The following is a 20,398-nucleotide window of genomic DNA, read 5'->3' as shown; positions in this document are numbered from 1 at the left end:
TGCCAAACATGCCAACTTCCAAATTATAGGGGTGCCAGAAGGAGAAGAGGAAGAGCAAGAAATTGAAAACTCAATTGAAAAAAATAATGAAAGAAAACTTTTCTCATGTGGTGGAAGAAATAGACATACAAGTCCAGGAAGCACAGAGACTCTCAAAGGAGTTAGACCTAAAGAGAATCAAACCAAGGCACATCATAATTAAAATGCCAAAGGTTAAAGATGAAGAGAGAGTCTTAAAAGCAGCAAGAGAAAGGTAGAGAGTTACCTACAAAGGAGTTCCCATGAGACTGTTGGCTGATTTCTCAAAAGAAACTTTGCAGGCAAGAAGGGACTGGCAAGAAGTATTCAAAGTGATGAAAAGCAAGGACCTACAACCTACATTACTCGATCCAGCAAACTTGTCATTTAGAATGGAAGGACAGATAAAGTGCTTTCCAGAAAAGTTAAAACTAAAGGAGTTCATCCTCACCAAGCCCTTATTATATGAAATGTTAAAGGGACTTATATAAGAAAAAGAAATTCAAGACTATGAACATTAAAGTGGTAATAAATTCACAGCTGTCTACAACTGAATCTAAAAAACAAAGCAAGCAAGTAGAACAGGAACAGAATCATAGAAATAGAGATCTTTTTGAAGGTTATTGGCTGGGTGGGGGAAGGGGGAAATGGGGGAAAAGGTGCAGAAATTAAGAAGTACAAATTGGTATGTACAAAATAGATGGAGAGGTTTAGAATAGTATAAGAAATGGAGAAGCCAAAGAACTTACATGCATGACCCATGGACATGAACTAAGGGAGGTGATTGCTGGAGGGATTGGGGGTACTGGGCGGAATGGGGCAAAGGGGGAAAAATGGAAACAACTGCAATAGCAAAACCAATGAAATATATTTTTAAAAAACTCTGCATGAGACATGATGCATGAGCAGGCTCACTGTCATGATGCTCATTGTCATGATGCACCAATCACTAGTTGCCTATAGTTGTGGCCACTTTCCTTATATTGCATCTCTCAACCAGCGAAGAACATTGAGGTAGTATTCCTTATTAATTGTTTGGCCTGAAGGGGCATACTCATGATGGGATACCTTTCCAACTTCCACAGTTAGCATGGTCATGATCTTGTGACTTCGCTGTGCCTTTTTCGGGCATGGAGAATCAGGAGACTTCCATTGGGACAACTGGGTCTTTGTTTTCAGATCATAGCCATAGCTCCATGGATTCATCTCTGGTTATGACCTTCTTGAGGAAATCTGTTGCATTGGTAGTGGTTGAATCAAGTGACTAGCAACTGCTGCACGATGTTCCTTCTGTTCTGGTAGCAGAAGCCACAAAACAAATTTTTCTATGACAGGTTTCATGCAAAGATCCTGTGTCAAGATCTCAGACACAGAAGTTTTTGGAATCCCCAGATCAGCTTCTAGTTCTCAGTCATTCACTGATCTCAGTTGATTGCAGCCCATACAGGTTTTCTGTATGTTACAGGCCTTCCAGAATGTGGATCTTTTCAGCCATTTTTGAAGAAGCATTTGTGCCACACCTCTATTTGTACTGCATTCATTGTAATGTCCTCAAAAGCCTTCTGAATCATCTGAATGGTTTCTGCAGAGAAATGTTCAAGCTGAATACAAAACTTGATGTGGGTTTGTTGCTCTACCCACTCAGTCATTTTCAATGCAATGACCACACAGTACACATGCTCACTCAATGGCATCTACCTCCCCTGCTGACTAGTACAGTGAAGTTGTCATTGCTCACACATGTGCATTCCAGTCCACTGTCCTTGGCTCCTGGATTACATCGATGTTGTACAAATCATCCTATTTATATTAATAATGCCTGGAATTTTCCCAAACAAGCCTTGCCTATTTATGTATGCTACCCCTAATTTAGGTACATACATTCTTCTTAACTCCTCATGCATGAAGTGTGCATCATAGATGGTTTTAGAAAGTTTCATTTCCACTTTCTGTTTCTTCTTTCCCTGTTTACCTCTGCAGAATCCAAGAGTGCCTAAGGATGCTCTTTTTGCTTTATGCTTTCTCTGTTTTTAATTATAGTACCCCCATGTTTGTTTCACTCCCATGGTCCCTTGTTGGAGAAGACTAGATGGGAGTTGGATGAAAGGCAAGAGAGAGGAATAATAATCCCATCTTGCTGTTGTGATAATAAGGAGAACAATGTGAGGAAATTTCTCCCCAGTCTTCAAAGAAGGAGAACTTGATCTATTGTGGTTAGTATGAGGCATCTTATCAGCAGTCTCCAAAAATAACAGGCTGGCTCTTTCATGAGCAGAAATTTCAGGTTAGGGGAGTACTCTGAGGCATCCTGAAACCTAAAGGCAGACCAGGTTTTAACACCAATTGTAATATGTGAATGACTGTTTTGTTTTGTTTTAATGGTTGTGTGTGTGTCCCCTGCATCTTTGACTGTTCGAAGTAAAAATCTTTGTAAAAATCTCTGATTCTCAAAGCTCAGATATAGCTATGGTGTGCACCGTGGATGAGAACTCTGTACTCATTCTTCTGAGACTCAGGGTTGGAAAAGAGAATGCGGCTTGAAGCAAAAGCAACAACTGATAGGGAGGAAAGACAAGCAAGTTTGCCAATTTCCAGGCCCAGTTCTTTTTAAAAAAGGCAGTAAAGAGAAGCATTCAGGGCTAAAAATTTGCTCTGGGGCCAAGCCAGTACCTTTATAAAACAAAAGGGTGGAGTGAGTGGAAAAGAGAATAAAACCAAGTGTTCCTGAAAATATTCACCAATTTTCTCTTCATTTGGCACCTCTAACACCAACCTTCCATGATTGCATACATGACTTTCCGTTCCCTCCTGCTCTGTTTTCCTCTCTTCGGCCTCAGGCACCAGTTTGCCACCTGGTCCCCTGCCCCTGCAAAGCTAGTACCAGTAAGTGATTACTACTTATGAATGGATCCTTGCTCTCTTTGACCCCTGTGTTGGGTGGACGGATGGACAATCCTTCCAAGCACCAAAATTAAACCTGCAAAGGCAGTTTTAGGAACATTCTTATAAATGGTGTTTCCTTTTGTTCTAGAACTACTTTAAGATAAGCCTATGAGTGAATTGTTTCTAGGTTGCAAAATTTATTCCATGAAAAAAAGAGAGACTCAGAGTTTCATTTTTGGAACTCATCTTGCTTGTCCTTAAGTTAGAAACTGCTTGTATGACCTAACACCTATTCCTGCTGGTCTGTGAGATATATGATACCTTTCCCCTTTCATAATTTATTGCTTCAACAGCAGACTTTTGTTCGAGCACTGCTGCTAAGGGACAAAGAAAACACCCACTTTGTTCAACATTTGTGTTTAAAGTGAGTACATTGCACTAAATCACTGTGTGCCCATGGGAACATCTCTAACCCAAATTATAACCATATCTATGATGGAATCAGGCCCTGAAGCTTTTTTTCTTTGTAATATTTTCTTGAGTGTGTTGATTCCTGTGGAATTCACAAATGTTCTCTTCCTGCCTCCGCTCCCCCCACCCCCACACTGCCTGAACAAATGGGTCTAAGGGAGGTTTTCTTACTGTGGATTTCCACAGTACATACTATATGATGGTCCCTGTATACAGCTTTGTTACTGCTTTGTTACTTTTTAGATTTTCTCATTTTTATGCTTGTTAGTAAATCTCTATAATGACACTTTCAAAATATATTTTGAATGAATGAATGAACAAATCAACAGCCTTATTTTTTAAAGACTTATTTTTCAATTTATTTATTTTTAGAGAGGAGAAGGGAGGGAGAAAGAGAGGGAGAGCAACGTCAATGTGTGGCTGCCTCTTGCACACCTCCTTACTGGGGACCTGGCCCTCATCCCAGGCATGTGCCCTGAATAGGAATCAAACCAGCAACCTTTTGGCTTGCAGGGCAGCATTCGGTCCACTGAGCCACATCAGCCAGGGCAACAGTCTGGTTTCATTGGCATTCACTGATTAGGTCAGGCTTTGGCCCCTGCCTGTATCTCAGCTTAGGGGATCCTCCTCAGTGATTGCACACCATCCAACTGGTGTTTCTGCTTCAAGAAATTACATAATAATTTGTCATCCACTTTGGATAGTTCCTGTAAACAGCAAAGAATGAGCAAATATCAATAGGTTTAAATTTTAATTATTGGTGGTTAATGCCTTTAATTTTTGTTAGGTGCTTTTCAGTTCTTAATTATATTTGTTTTAAATCATACTATTATCTTACATGATGAGGTAAATATTTGAAAGAGATTTGACCGCAATCCTAGAAAATTTATATAGGCAGATCAGCATAGTATCTGTTTTCATGGGGAGGGAGGGAGGAAGAGGGAAAAGTTCCTCTTTAAAATATTTTAACTTTGGTACCTTTATACCACAAAGGCAAATACTTAAGAGCATGGGCTTGGGTATTAGAAGATTTACAAGACTTGGATTCAAGCCTTCCATGTTTTGTTCCTATGACAGGCTTTGTTCACATTGCTTAACTCTTATTCCTCATCTGCAAATTGGGTTATGGTATTTCCTACTGTTGCAGCACAGATTAAATAAAGTGCCTAGGCACTTGATATATAATAAGAAAAACAGAAGAGTTGGTTGGTGGTTAATTTTATTCCATTTCTAATTATTCATTGGCTACACCTTTGTGGGAATATACTCACTCACTAGTGAGCGTTTTCATAAAGAGGAGTGGGTCTGGAATACAAGAGTGACTCAAGGAAACCCCTTTGCAAGTTGTATTAGGCAGAGATCCCTAGACAAATTAATGAAGTGTGTGTGTATATATAGGTATATATACCTATATATACTATTTATACATGTGTATACTTCATACATGTGTATATATATGGATATGTGTGCATATATGGATATATTTTTATATGCACACATATCCATACACATGTATGAAGTATGTAATACACATACTTCATGTATTACATAATATATTATATATTTTTTATATTATATACACACATATCCATACACACACACGTCAGCTCACTCATATAATTATGAAGACTGAGAAGTCCCACAGTCTGCCCCTGCAAGCTAAAGACTCAGGAAGGCTGGTGGTAAAAGTTGGAAGGACAGAGAGACTGGTATAAATTCCAGTCTGAGCCTGGAAGTCTGAGAACCAGGAGGTCTCACAGAAGAAGACCAGTGTCCCCCAGCTCAGGGGGAGAAAGAAAGCTAATTCTCCTGCCCCACCCCCCTTTTGACCTATTCAGGTCCTCTTCAGATTGGATGATGACCACCCACATTGGGGAAGGTAATGTGCTTTACTCAGTCAACTGAATAAAATGCTAATCTCTTCCAGAAACATTCTCACAGGCACATTCAGAAATAACATTTAACCAGATATCTCTGGTCAACTTATGTGTAGTTGACATGTAAAACTAGCAATCACACAAGCATATTGGTTATTCTGTATTTCTTGGTAAAGTTGGTTGGCATTAGAGGCTATACTTTAAGTTTGAAGCAAATGCAAGATGTTTATTGGGATGGATATGTATAAAGAAGGAAAGAGAGAAATTTGTTGATATAGACAATGAAGAAGCACTGTGGATATGAACCAGAGAGAAGGCAGTTATTAATACTTTAACTAAAAACAGGGGCCAGTGGGGGGTAACAAGAAGACAGTGTGATTGGAAGCCTGGCACTCTTGAGTAAGAGTCCCATCTTAAGACTTGTCAGCTATATTATCAAGGGTGAGTTGTGTAACCTCTCTCCTGAATGTTTTAATATCTCCAAAGTAAAATGTAATAATATTTTATATTGTTAATTATCAGAATGAAAAGAAATAATATGGAAAACACTATCATGAAGGCATCTGGTAGTAAGTGTCTTTCTTCCTGTTAATTACTGTTTTTAACTAGGAAAGTGTATTCATACCTGCTATTATTTTATGACATGTAGAGGAAAATGTAGCCTTAATTATATATTCATAAGACAGGTATAAAGTGAATTATGCATATATTAACATACAGTGTAGTTCTGTGAATTCCAGATCCAACAATAATTAATGTGACATAGATTTGTTGAATAACCATTCTGATTTTTGGGAATCAAAAATCTCCTTATTTGTAAAATTGGGATTATACTCTTATGGGTTTATGATCAGAATTACATAAGATAGTAATCATAAAGCATCTTTTTCTGGAGCTGTCACAGAAAATATATATATATATGATAAAACAGTTTATTTAGATGTCAAGTTCTAACTCAGGAGAAGTACCTTTATAACTAATGCTCGATTTGAGACCTCACATATTTTGAAGACATGGTGTTACAGTGAGAATATATTTTTTTCATTAGACACAAGCAAAAACTAATTTTAAAATTAAAAAAAAGCTACAAGTTGTTCATTTTCTCCTAGTATTGATAAGTTGATAGAGCTTTTGGTAATGTGTAAAGTATTTTTTTCAATCACTTTGATCAGATGCCTACTGTTCCATATTTGACAGGTTAGAATAAACAAATTCTCTTTATGAAATAGTGGTCATTCTACTTTATTTAGTTGTCAAAGTCTACAGGTGTGTGTCAAAACGGTGCTACCAAAGAGGAGGCTGAACTGTATTTCTTGAAACCTGCTTGGCAGTTATGTGACGTTAGAAATTAGTTCACACACAATAACCACACGGTTATTGTCTTCTTCTCCATCTCCATTTCCATTCTTCATGCAAAAAAAGTACAGAGTGGGAAAAGTACTTGCTTACTACCTTTCCCAGTGCAATTTAACCTTTTCAAGAAGGGACAGCTTTTTATGTTGCTCACAGTACCTATTGTATATAATAATCATGTGTAATGACTTAGCAGTAGTTTAAAGTAAGTATCCAATTAAATTATGCTTTTTGTTGCACATGTATTATTCTAATAAGTTCAGGTTATGTGGTTTAAGTAAAAAAAGTAACTATTTACATTCGCTTCCTCTGTTTGTGCTCTCCTACCCAAAGCCATCTTTGTAAAAGTATCATTTTACCTACTAAATTGAAATAGTTTCATTTTAAAAGAAAGGGAGAGAAAGAAAGTTAAGCAGATAATTTGAGGGGGGAAGTGTGAGTAAAAAAAATCTTTTGCTTGGCCCTCAAATACAAAGTGTGTTGTCCTAGGGTGACCAGAAAGTCACAGGAATGCTGGGTAAGATCAGAAAATATGTATAATTTTGTCACTGGCATCTCCTTTGGGGCTCAAATTCAATCACTTTTACCTCCCTGAATCTTTTTTTCTGAGATGACAATCCTAGTTCTATTTTGCTTGGTAATTCCTGTGAGTTTCCCTCTTTCTGTTTATTCGGGGATTGAGATGATTAATTGTTTTTTTTTTCTTTTTGAATATAAAAACACTACTAATGTCATTGCTCTTTTGAGCAAAGTGAAAACTCTGACCACTCTGATGTCTACAAGCTTAATTTTAGAGTCCCAATTTCATCCACCCATTACACTCTTAAATTATATAATTTTAATTAAATATTTTAATTGCAACTTTTATACTTGGCAATTGCCTACTCTGCTTATCACTGAAAACCAGACAACTCATGCTTTGTAGTCATTCAAATATAATTAAAAGAAGTTTTCCTTAAAATTCTCTGTGAAAGCCATACTTCGTTCCTTATTTTATGACCTTATAAAGTTAAAACGAGACAATACCTGTTACGTATTATCAATTGGGAAGAGGTTGGTTTGCAGATGAGAAGAAACCCAAAATAATATTAGCTTAAACTAGTGATTTTTCTACCACTGTGCCATAAGAATTTTTAAGAAATGCAATACCTGACTGTTTTGTCAGCAGCACTGACCTCTTTTCCCTTAGATTGTCAAATAAAAAAATGACAGCAGAACACATCAGTGGCCTGATGTGAATGAATTAAAATTATACCTACTATTTTGGCAGATTGGCAAAAACATTTTTGGTGTCACAGAATTTTAGCAATTAGTTTATGTGTTCCATGAGATGAAAAAGGTTGAAAGTCACTGGATTAAACTAGGTATAATGACATTTTCTGTCTGACAGAAAGAAGTGCTAAGGTAGCCAGCCCAGGGCTGTGGGAGTGTCACGAAGGGCTCAGTTTCCTGGGCTCCTTTTAGTTTGCTCTCCTCCATCGTCAGAATGGGACTTACATACCTTGTGAGGACTTACTCACCTTAGAGATGCACAGACCACTGTCCTTTCATCTAATTGGACAGAGTTTAGTCACATGACCAAGCCCAGTACCTGATTGATAATGGTTCTTCCTATGTGTTCAGGGGTGAGTGCATATTAGGTATTTAATTCCTAAGCTGTTGTATTACTCTAACCTTTGGAATTACTGCATTTGATTCAAGTATTAGTAACTTATTTTACAGTGCCAGTTTTTAAAAAGGACTATGAGTTTGATTCCATTTGCTGCAGGTAGAGTCACTTGAAATGTTTGCCTGTTGTATCATTTATCAAGCAAGATTTGGGGGCACTTGTGTATTATGGTTGTAAGATGCTATTAATTATTCCATTCCATAATAGAAATTAAAAATTTATTTTTTCAGTTGTCCTGTTATAAACATAGCCTAACACTAAGCATGGATCTTGAGAAAACAGAGAAAATATAACTGTAATGCCACTTTACAGTAAAATTATATAAAATCTCATTATTAGAGTCATTAGCAAAATTAGCCAACTGGATTAGGAAATTTGAATTAATGGGAAGTTCAAATATGTCTGCAAACCAAATGCTAATTAATTTCACATGTAAAAATATTAAACATCTAAAATTTATAATATTCTATCTCTGAGGAAAAAATCTCACTTTTAAAGTACCTACATGTATTAAAAGATAATAAAACAAACAAAATTCAGAATAAAAATCTCATTTAAGATAAAGATGGTATTTTGTTGGTAATTGGACCTTAAAGATTGTAAGTTATTTTGTGAGCCATCACCTGTGAACAATGTTATCTGATTTATTTTGATTACTAAGTATTTTTGCCCAGGAAATAGCCAAACTATTTATTACTGAAGTATTCTCAATAATATAATCTTAATTTTAAGTTGTCTTAGCTTTTGTTTCCAAATGCTTCCTGGGTAGATGGCCATTTATTTTCAATGAAACCTGCTGCTATTGCTACTGGTAGATGAAACTGTTATTCTCTGTAACTTTGAGTTTTCATGCACATAGCTTGATCTGTCTGGAACTCCACTCCTGCATTCTTTACTTCTCTGTGAACTCCACTGCACTTTCACCTAGGGAAAGTGTACCCTTTGTGTATTCTCAAAACACTTTATGCTTTATTTACATTGTAATGTGATTTTTTACTGTCTTCACTGTGAGGCAGTTTATTCAAAAGAATACTTATTCATTGTTCGGTGATTGCAGTCTCAGTGTTTAACATGTTGTAGTGCTGCCACATGTTATGCATTGGTGAAATCAAAAAAGAAACCAAGCACTATCTTTTAGCGGTTCCGTAGTTTTCAGGGTGCATCACTCTGTGTAAACCACACCCCATTGCACCTGTGTTCTGCCCAAATGCTTACTTACCGCAGTGCAGACTCTTGAAAAATATACTTTTCATCTGCGGATATTCTTTATTAATACCTTTTGCATATCTCAGATTTTGACCATTTTTAAAGATGTTTCTTAGAACCTATGGCAAAGGTAGCCTCACTTGAAAATGCATATGGTTTAACAGTGCTATGTAGAAGGCAGTCTTATCCTAGAGATGCTGACAGTTTGTTCAGGTGTGCTGACAGTGGTGGGGAAGGCCATACTTTTTCAGAAAACTGTATTTTTTTTATGAAAACAGAAATGATGATAGATTAGAATTATATGGAAAATTACTTCATCCCTGTAGTTTGCTTTTATATATTCTTTATTCTTTACATAGTTCATGTATGTGACTGACAGGGACATGAGAACCTTATTTCTTGTAATAAAGCAACTTTACATGATGTGAATAAAATTATTTCCCATTAGATTCTTGCTGGGTAGTTTTTAAAATGTGCCCTTATTTTTAATGCTGTAGACATAGAAACCAGAAGATTATACCAACATGATCAGCATGTAAACAATCTGTGTCATCAACTTAAAACGGTCATTTGGTATGAGTGATCTATAAAATTACAGATCCTACATATACTAATGAGACTGCCGAGCTTGAATTATGGCACACTTCTTACTAGGTGTGTGACCTTTGGTATGTGGCTAAACTTTTTCTTGCCCAAGGTTCATCATCCGTAAAATGGGGCCAGTAAGAATAACCTACCTCAGAAGATTATTGTTGAGTAATAAATAAGTTAACTTATATAAAGTGCAGGATGCATTGTAAATGATAAGTTTAGCTATTGTTATTATTACTACCACCATAACTATTATGTGAAATGTTTCTGTCCCTCTCCCATAGTTTCAGTAAAATAAAGAAGGGGTTCTGTAAGGGTAGGAAAGGGCAGTAACAGAAGCTTGGTTGATTCCTTACCACAGCATCAGTGCAAGTTAGTGTTACAAAAAATCTGAAGACTTTTAGAGTAAAAGCAAACATAGCCTACTATGCATGTATGTAAAATTTCATTTTTTCTTCTAGAATGAGCATGACATTTGGTATCAGAGAACTTGTTTCAATCCTCACCTTGCCTTCTTATGAACCATGAAATCTAGGGTTAGTTGGTAAATTCTCTGTGGACCTCTCTCACTTCCTCTGTAACATGGGGCTGAAGGTACTACTTTTTATTGCTGGCCAACTGCTGCTTGTGTTTCAAGCCTTTGCTAGTGTCACTTTGACTCTGAACCTTTGTCCATTCGTGAGCTGGAGTAGTTTAGCCCTCTGTCCTCTATCACAGTGATTCTCCATACCATTTTTTTAATCTCGTCTCCACCTGTAGATTGGGCATCATAGGCACGTGCATCTCTGTCTTGTTCACATTTGCAGCATGATTCCTAGGGAATAGTTGTGATGCTTAGTTAAATCCTTGGCCATTAGAAATCCTTCACAAAGCCATCTCAGTTGGTTAGACTATGTCTTTACTAACTTTTTTCATGTGATGCAGAGGATGATACCCTAAATTTACAGAACTACAGTGTATAATTCTGGAGCCTTGCCTGCTGCATATCTCCAGGTGACTAAATTCCTCTAAAAAATAAGGAGTCCAGACAGGATTGTCTAGGCCTGGCTGTCATTCCAATTACTTCTTTCTCTTCTTTGTATATTTTATTTTTCTTTATTTGTTTATTTTATTTTTTTTATTGTTGTTCAAGTACAGTTGTCTCCATTTCCCCCCTACAACTCCCCCCAATACTGGCCATTCCCACCTGCCACCCTCGATCCTACTTCTTTGTGTATTTTATTAATAAGGAAAATGACAGGAATATCATACGTCAGTATTGGGAAGCCCATGAGGCTGAACACATACATCAGCTTTCAAGGTTTATGGGCTTTAGGCACCTTGTCAAAGACATGTGCTCATCTCCCCCTGCTCTTTCTGTGTAGCCTAACTGCATATTTGCCCTTTAGGAATGTAATTATGTGGAGACTAATTAGTGGGCAATTGCAGTTATTTAGGTGACAGGAAAGATAAAAAGAGCTCAGACAGCCGTAAAGATGAACCTTGAGGGGCAGAATGAAGAATCTTAGAAAATGAGACTCGGTAGGCTTTGGATACTGAAACATGGAAGGGTGGTGAGGACAGATGGAAAGTCAAGAGTGATAACCAGGTTTCTGATTTTAACAACTGGAGTCAATGATGGTGCTGACTATTGAGGAGATTTTTTTCTTCTTTCTTTATTTTATTGTCTAGTTTTCAGTGGGAGTTACTGTTTTTAATATTTGAATGTATTGATTTTAAAATTCCACTGAGCAACTAAGTTGACATGGCTCAGTAAACTGTATAAAATAGATCTGCAAGTCTGAAGGGAGAACAGTCAGCAGATGAGCTACATGTATGTGTGATGTCATGCAAAGTCAATATTTATCCAGAAAGGGGGAAAAGACAAAGTCTTGTGAAACATCAACTTCTTTTAAAGGAATAAGTGAATAAAGAGACACTTTCTCCATTTTCTGTCCCAGGGAAAAAGAGAACTAGGGGAGACTGATTTTCTGGAAGCCAAGAAAATACTGAGTTTCAGGAAGGAAGATAAATTCAGTAGTTACAGGCACTACAGTTGAATGGGTGGTTCACATATACTATTTTTAAGGTCTGATAATTAGTAGAAATTTCATTATGACATTCTTAGAATTCTGGAAAAGAGCCCAAAGTGGTTAGGGGTAAATGGAGTTTTAGTCATTGGACAGGTACGTTGTAGGCATCCTCAAAGGAACTCTGACTTTAATGGAAAGAACAGTAACAAGCAGTAGTCGGAGGCAGATGCAGGACTGAGTCAAGGTTGTAGAGTTTTCCCCCCTTTAGGCAAACAGGCACAAGGACACGTCTGTGGTCTGATGGGAAAGAAAGCTGTAATGGGGAAAGAGATGGAAGGTGCTGCCTAAAGAGAGGCTCATGGAAGGATTTTTCATTCCTGAAAATGGTAGAATGAACAGATTAAATATCTGGTTGGTGGCTTTCCTCTGGGGTCATTAGCCTTGTATCAAAGGAAAAGCGCCTCTTTATCTGAATCTCAAAGGAAAATGATGCAGACAACTAAGTTTGCAGACAAGTTTTTACAATGAGCTAATGTATATGAGCTTAATAACTGGAGAGCATTTTGTCAATAAAATTATTGATAAAGGATATTATTTTCTTTTTTGAATGCATGTGAGTGTTCTTTTTCTTTATCAATTTTACTTGCTTTTAAAGGCAATTGAACATTTTCACAAACTCTTGAGTTCTGCAGAAAACATTGTTCTTTGTTCCTAGCAGCTGAAAAGTATAGTTAACAGAAAAACATATGAATATCATGATCACATTAATTGTTGCTCAAAATTTTTAATAAAAATGTACATTTATGTATAGACGTAAGTGATCAGGTATTTTGGAATGGTTTGATCTATTCAAATTACTTTTTAACAAATAGTATTAGAAATAAGGAAGTTAATTCACTAATGACAAGAGTAAGCAACCTTTAATTTCAAAATTATTTCCTTTAGATGTTTTTAATGGTGCCCATTAAATAATAAACTGAGCATTTAATAATGTTCTGCAAAATGATAAGCTTTTATCAGTAACCTTCTCATTTCTCAAAGCTCCATTTCACCAGCCTTTCAAAGGCTTCAGCCGCTGGCATGTAGAATCTGCAATTTGAGGATGATAACAGCAGTACTCAGGGCCCAAGGAGGTGCCAAATGTCTGTAAGATACTTGCTGATTACAAGAGAATAGGGGCAGTCTAAAAAGCCCTCAGTGAGAGCCTTTTGAACTTAGTCCAGTTCCCTAACACTGTATTTTCATAGATAGGATTATAATTAATTCTCAAATAGGTCATGAGGACAGGGTCTGGAATGGCTGGGATAATCCATGAGGCTGCCTAAGAGCCTTCTGGGGGGAGGGGCATGGAGTCTGAGGGTGTGTAGTGGTCTGAAATGTGCCCAGTGTTGTGGAATTTAAGCTTATTTGACCAAATCCAAACAAGGAAACATCAGTGTACATAGTCTTCAGTCTTTTCCTTTGTGTCTTTATGGCATCAGATTAAATTCTGACTCTGTTCTATTGACCTAGATTATCCTTGCCTTTCCGGTGGGAGAGGTACCATCTCTCTCTCTCTTTCTCTCTCTCTCTCTCTCTCTCTCTCTCTGTACTTATATATGTATATATATACTTATATATATAGATATATGTATATATTTAACTTAGAAAAGTTTCCTTTCCGAAGTGAAAAAAATGTGCATGCTGCAAGAGAAATCCAGGTAGTTTGTAATTCCAGTGGGAGAGAAAAGACTGCTGGAAAGGGGAAAGTGCAGTGAGGGTACAGGGCTTTGAAAAGTACTTCTTAATACTTTCTTATGCACCATAAATGCAACTGATACCTCTCCAATATTTTCTTTCCTGAGGAATAATTTCCTTTTATTTAGGATTTGTTTTTATAGTATCAGTCCAGCATTTTTACGGCCCCTTAACCGTTTTCATTTTTGAAATATTAAATTAAAATGTGTGGTTTTATGTGTAGTAATACAGCCATATCTCCAAATTTCTATTTTCTTCATGCAGGGGGTTACTTCTGCAGGAGAGCAGCAGGTTTGCAGAAGCATTACATTATTATAAATTGGCGATCGGAAGCAGGCCTACACTGGCTTGTAAGTAATAGTCAAATTTTTTCTTTTTAAATACTTCTTTGCTTCTTTATGCATGAAAATTATCTTGGTGACTTACAACCTCACAGAGAAAAAAATATGGTACTCCTCTTTTTAAATAGTTGCCAATCAAATTGTAAGCTTCTAAAATCTTCTCTCTCAATTTATTCATATTTTGATATCAGCTTATCATTTTTGATATATTAAGTACAACTTTTATTCATCTAGATTTTAAGCTCAAAATATTTTGAAGTTTTTAAAGAGTTTTGTGGGGGTGGATGGGGCAAGGAAAAGTGGTGGCAGGAAAATGGAGACAACTATACTTGAACAACAAAATAAAAATCTAAAAAGAAGGATTGTTAATTTTCATTTATTTTTAGAGAGAGGGGAAGGAGGGGAGAAAGAGAGAGAGAGAGAGAGAAACATCGATTGGTTGCCTCTCATATGTGCCTGGACCAGGCACTGAATCCACAACCCAGGCATGTGCCCTCACCAGGAATTGAACTGGTGACCTTTCCCTTTGCAGGAATGATGCCCAACCAACTGAGTCACATTGGTCTGGGCATCAAAATACATTGAACTTTTTGAGGACAGAGACTATTCCATATATTTTCCAATGCTACCTGCACTTCTTACTATATTAATTGTTCCCATGTACATTTGTTTGTTCCTTAAGTATTTTTTCTTTGTTTTTCTTAAAATCGGAAATAATCCATAAAAAGTTAATTGAAGTAAAGATAACTTATTGTATCCACAGTGCACATCATCTTCTCACATTTATATTTCTATACTCCCCCCCACCAGCTGCTTATTTAAACACTGGCATTATTCTAATGAACCAAGGAAAGACAGAAGAAGCCCGACGCACATTCCTAAAGTGTTCTGAGATCCCTGATGAAAACCTAAAGGACCCTCACGCCCATAAGAGCTCGGTTACCAGCTGTCTGTACAACCTAGGAAAGCTCTACCATGAACAGGGTCGCTATGAGGTCAGACTAAAACCCCTGTCCCCTTTTCCTTCCCCCTCGTTCTCATCCAGTCTCAGTGTTTCCTGCCTATGTTCTCATCATGGGGGCACTGTGATCATTTAAGAAGTTAATGTGTGTCTTTTTTTAAAGAGTTTCACAGTGAAATTCATTTTGAGGGGGGGTGGAAACTCTGCTAAAGAATCTTAAGAGATTTCTCTACTGTGAATTTCTCAGAGCAGGAAAGGGGAAGAAGAACCATCGTTTCACAAGCTTATTTGCTTATCTCAGATTTTATGATCTAAGATACATTGCTATTGTTACCTTATACCCAGTGTTTAATGTTAAAAATACATTGTATTCTGAGTATCAACATGCTGTAAATCCCACCCATTTCTTTTGGTTCTTTTAAAATAGTAATTAAATGAAAATTGATTTTTTTTAATTGGGAGAGGAGAAGAGTGATGGAGGCAGGACCTTGTACTCACAGTGGCAGGCGGAGCCATCTTGCCCTGCCTTTCTCCCCCACAGAAAGCACCTCCACCGGGCCTCTTCCCTCCCCTTCAGTGCCCCTCCTCCTCTCACGCGGACCACACCCCTGCGTGCTCTTTGAGGTTATACCAATAATGCAATACAGAGATATAGATACACCTTTAAAAATAATTGCATTTCATAATCTCAGGGTGTCTCAGTATCTAGGTACATTATTTGATATTTTATTTAGATCCTACTTGGTGGCCAGACTTAAAGTAACTACAGATTTTAGATGACTACAGGTGACTTCCAAATAGACATTTTCTAGTGTTTTAATGGAATAATCTATATGAACTAAAATTTTATATTAAAATAAAAGAGCTTAGTGACATTCACCTACTTGTTAAACTAAATTTTTATCTGGCCTTCTTCACTGAATGGGTTGACTACTTTTATTCATGTAATTGAGGCAGTACAATACCAAAAGACACCTTAATTTTTCTCCTCCCATGAACCATTTGGAAATAGCAATGGAAGTTTTTAATTTTGGAAGGATGTTATTGTTTTATTTTTGGTGAATATTCTTGTGTTTCATATATTATTTTTGTTTGTTTCCTAAATTAGGAAGCCCTTAATGTATATAAGGAAGCAATTCAGAAAATGCCAAGGCAGTTTCCCCCACAGAGCTTGTACAACATGATGGGTAAGTGAGACATTAATATTTCAATGGATATTTCAGGGACCTGTGGAAAAATTAAAACCTGTGATTCTGTGAAATGGAATTTTAATTAGTTACCTCATTTGTCCTCCCCCCAAAAATCCTTGTTCCCAGTTGGGTGTCATAGTCACGTTTTTACCAAGCACACTTGTCCTGTCAAGAACAAATACGTGCATTGTCATAGTGATTCTCCACAGGGCATCTAGATCCCAGAGTTGCTGCAAGGTGCTCCCACAGCCTTCTGGGTATTCAGTATGAGCTCGACTTCAGAGGTTGTAAAAGATGAATGAAGTGCACAGATTTTAGTGAATTTATCAAATTCATGATCATTTTAATCACATAATTTTCTTAATCAGAAGATCTTCTGACAGGGGTGTCCCACCTGCGGCCTGTAGACCACATGCAGCCCAGGATGGCTGTGAACGTGGCCCAACACAAAGTTGTAAATTTACTTAAAACATTATGAGGTTTTTTTGTGATTATGTATTGCAGTATTTAATGTGTGGCCCAAAACAGCTCTTCTCCTTCCAGTGCAGCCCAGAGATGCCAGTAGGTTGGACACCCCTGCTAACCATGCTATGATGTAGAGATGAATGATTTTTTTCTTTTTCTGAAAATGTCTTTATTCCTTTTGGGGCGGGGATAAAAATTGGTTAAATAGGTACATCCATGGAATGAAATATATACAGCTGTTTAAAATAATGCAAAATTTATTTAAAAACTTTTAGTGTATATTAAGCAGAAAATAGCTTATTATAGAGATGGATGTATAGTATAATGTCATTTTTATACACAAGTTATATGTGAGATGAATGATTTTTGACACCATAAAAGATGGGAATAACTGAGTCAATATGTATGATTTTCATTGATCAGGGCTTGGATCTCAATAGGCTTTTCAGATTTGGTAATTGTGAGTGAAAATAATACTGTGAAAAATGCAAATGTGCAACCATAATTATTCTTTTTTTTACATTGGACAATTCGCTTAATTTTTTTATTAGAAAGGGTATAAGCTAGGGCATTGGTTTTTCTAAGCACAAGAAGTCAAGAACTAGAATTTCTCATAAAATATCCACCTATCACCTGCAGCTGATCTGTGACTGTAAACTGTTACCACGGCTATTTGATGGTGGACAGAACTGAAAACTGCCTATTCAGTGTGTGACTCTTGCCAGGAGTCCCTAAAGTTTAAGTTGCTCTGCTGATTCGTTAACTTCACTGTCTCCAGATAAGGGAGAGAAGAGAAGGGGTTGCTTTCATCCTCAAATCAAACTTTTTTTTCTCCAAAGCACAAATTACGAACTCAGATATTCTTTTTTTTACTAAACTTGGTTAGGAGTTTAATATTTCTAGGCCTCCCTCATGCATGTAAAAGAAATGAGACAACATAGTCTCTATATTATTTTATATTTCTATATTCCATGATTTAAAAAAACTGATACTAGCTGTATGGCTTGAGCCCACACATACACACAGATAATCTTAAAACCTCCCAAACTGTAGAATATATGCCTGGCAAGGACACTCACTTTTGTTTTTCTCTATAAATGGCAGAAATTTAAGAAAAAGTTCAGAGACAGAATGAGGTGTGGCTCAATAAACAGAAAAATTATGATTTGCAAGAGGTTAATCTATTCACTGCATGCCTTGGAGGCTCCCCCCAGTAGTCAGTGCAGCAGTGGGATGATTTGATGCTTGTATTAAAAAGGACATTGGAGTATTTTTAGTTGCTGCTTCTTTTTCTCTTTGCTATAGTTACTAAAGGGTAAACTCCACCTTCATTAAATGTACTTTTGCCCTTAAACTCGTATAAATTAAAACCTCACCTTACACTCTCCAGCATTGTACCAGTATAACTACGCGGACAAAATGTGCATGTCCATAAAATGTGTGCCTAGAGTGTTTAGGATTATAAGAGTTAACTTTACTACATTAATACTGGATGGCTATTTCTGTTGAAATGAATACTAAAAGGATCATTTTCTCTAGCTTTATCTAAAGAGGCACAAGGATTTCAGTTTATAATTTTATTCTTTACGCTAATACTTGGGAAGGCCATTATTCCCCATTTCCCTCAATTATGAAATAAGAAGTCTTTCTTTAAACTAGGAAAGGACCCTGAGATCCTTGGCAACAGACAGCATTTGGCATCTTTATTGTTAATAGGAAATGTTGCATTCAATCTAGTTAGTGATTTCAGAAAATTCATTCAATTATTTTATGTAAATAAATTTGATTGAAAATTCAGCTGGTACCTTGGGATCTGTCTCTCATGGTTACACAGATGCTGAGCACACACAGGCACTGAAAGATAAGTGTGTCCCTGGAGTTATCGTTTAGTCTTTTGTCTTATTTTCCATTATAGAAAGAGGTGGTCGCTTTGCCCAGACCCTGAAAAGTGCTCTAGCAGTTTTCGAGGCGGAGAATCACAATATTATTTAAAATTGCAGATTTATTCCCTACTTATTGTGGCTGTGTTCTGTTTAATTTTATGTGAAGATTTGTTATCTGACCAGGTTTTGTAGTTTCAATTGTTTATGAAACTATAATTTTCTCGGAGAGTGAATTCACCTCCTAATCAAATGGTTGAAATCCTCTGAGTGTTTGCTTTTAACTCCTAATACATTTTGATTAGCCTCCATTTGACAGAAAAAAAAATGGTCCAGGAGATAAGCTGCCTTATCAGTTCATCAGTTTCATTAGTCTGTCAGCATGTGCTGATTATCCTATCAAGTTTATCAACAGCCTTGAATGTGTTTTCTAATTCTCACATTTACATATTATTAGTGCCCTTCAGGGATCAGTGATGGATTATAATGTCTGGCTAGATTTAACCTGTAAGTATTCATTTTTCTCATGGCTCATTCATTTTCCCCTCTATGACCACTGCCCCCAAGCACTTGTGTGTATATGTACAAACATTATTTTTATCCTGTTTTTCTTTTATTTGGAGGTTAAGACAAATAAAGGAATATGTGTGAAAATACACAATCATGTATGAATGTTAGTTTAATAACTCAATCCATTGCAGTTGCTCTTTTTTTAAAAAAAATAGTTCTGTGCATTTTCCCTTTCCTTGGACGTTTTATGAAAAACTTATATTACTCTATTCTACATGCCAGTGGTTGATTTACCCTGAACACCAAATAAGCAATCATATTTTCCCATTTGTGTGTTAATAAAAAAAAGTTTGATCAATTTATTTCCCACTTTAAATTTTTTTCTATATTTTACTCTAAGCTTGTTAACTTTTACTTTATCAGTTCATAAGTAAATTAAAAAAACTATTTAAAATATATTCTCTTTATTATCTGATTTCATAAAAGCAAGATGATTGAATAACAATAATTGAGAAATACCATCTCATTCAAAATTATGTGAATTATAAACATACAATAAGAATATTATAAAGCAGCTACTAAATATGAATAAAAATGAAACTTTCACCTAGATGTTGTTTGCAATTAGTAAGGTATGAGAATATGTGAAATATTTAGAGGTCATATCACAAAATAACATAAAATTGCTCCTAGTCAGTTGTGTGACTATTTCTGTGGGCCTCAGTTTTCTCTTAAGAGAATTGGTTAGATTAAGTGGAGATGGAGTATAGTGTAAAGTCAGCCCAGGTCCAATTCATGACTTTGGTATTTATTAGCTGAGTGACTTTGGGCAAATTACTGAATTGAAGTCTGTTTTCCCATCCTTTAGGTGGCTGTAATAGCAGAGTCAGTTTAAGGACTGATTGGAATAAGGAAAGTGAAGTTACTGGATCAAATGTCCAACCTAGGAAGCATTTCATAAGATTACCTTCCACTGTAATCATCATTTCTGTGCGTCTTTAAGCTCCAAATGTCAATGACTGTATTCTCTTTCAGTTCCTTTTGTATTTACCAGTGTAAGTATTATTTCTCTATGGGTAGGGCTTTGCATAGTGATGGCCCTGCAGTCGCTGATGCAGCGGGGATTCCATTTAGTTCTGTCCTGACTAGAACTGCCGTGTTGTCTCTCCAAGTTCATTTTCCCTTGTCCCTCAGCAGTCACAGTCAAAATCATTCTTTGATCACTCACTATGTT

General features: G+C 36.5%; 1 protein-coding gene across 2 annotated transcripts in view; it reads left to right on the top strand.

The window, feature by feature from the left end:
• Window positions 1-20,398, top strand: part of TMTC2 (transmembrane O-mannosyltransferase targeting cadherins 2) — a 399,848-nt gene that overhangs the window by 235,457 nt on the left and 143,993 nt on the right. For both annotated transcript variants that reach the window (XR_004901498.1, XM_028532039.2), the window contains exons 5-7: window positions 14,082-14,167; window positions 14,969-15,153; window positions 16,228-16,306. Coding sequence is in view for 1 of the 2 variants with exons in the window: in XM_028532039.2 (XP_028387840.1) it covers window positions 14,082-14,167; window positions 14,969-15,153; window positions 16,228-16,306 (350 nt within the window). In the remaining variant the exon portion in view is untranslated. The remainder of the gene's footprint in view (window positions 1-14,081; window positions 14,168-14,968; window positions 15,154-16,227; window positions 16,307-20,398) is intronic.

Source organism: Phyllostomus discolor, chromosome 2 (assembly GCF_004126475.2).
Source record: "Phyllostomus discolor isolate MPI-MPIP mPhyDis1 chromosome 2, mPhyDis1.pri.v3, whole genome shotgun sequence".
Classification (NCBI taxonomy): domain Eukaryota; kingdom Metazoa; phylum Chordata; class Mammalia; order Chiroptera; family Phyllostomidae; genus Phyllostomus; species Phyllostomus discolor.
This window is presented reverse-complemented; position numbering and strand designations above follow the sequence as displayed.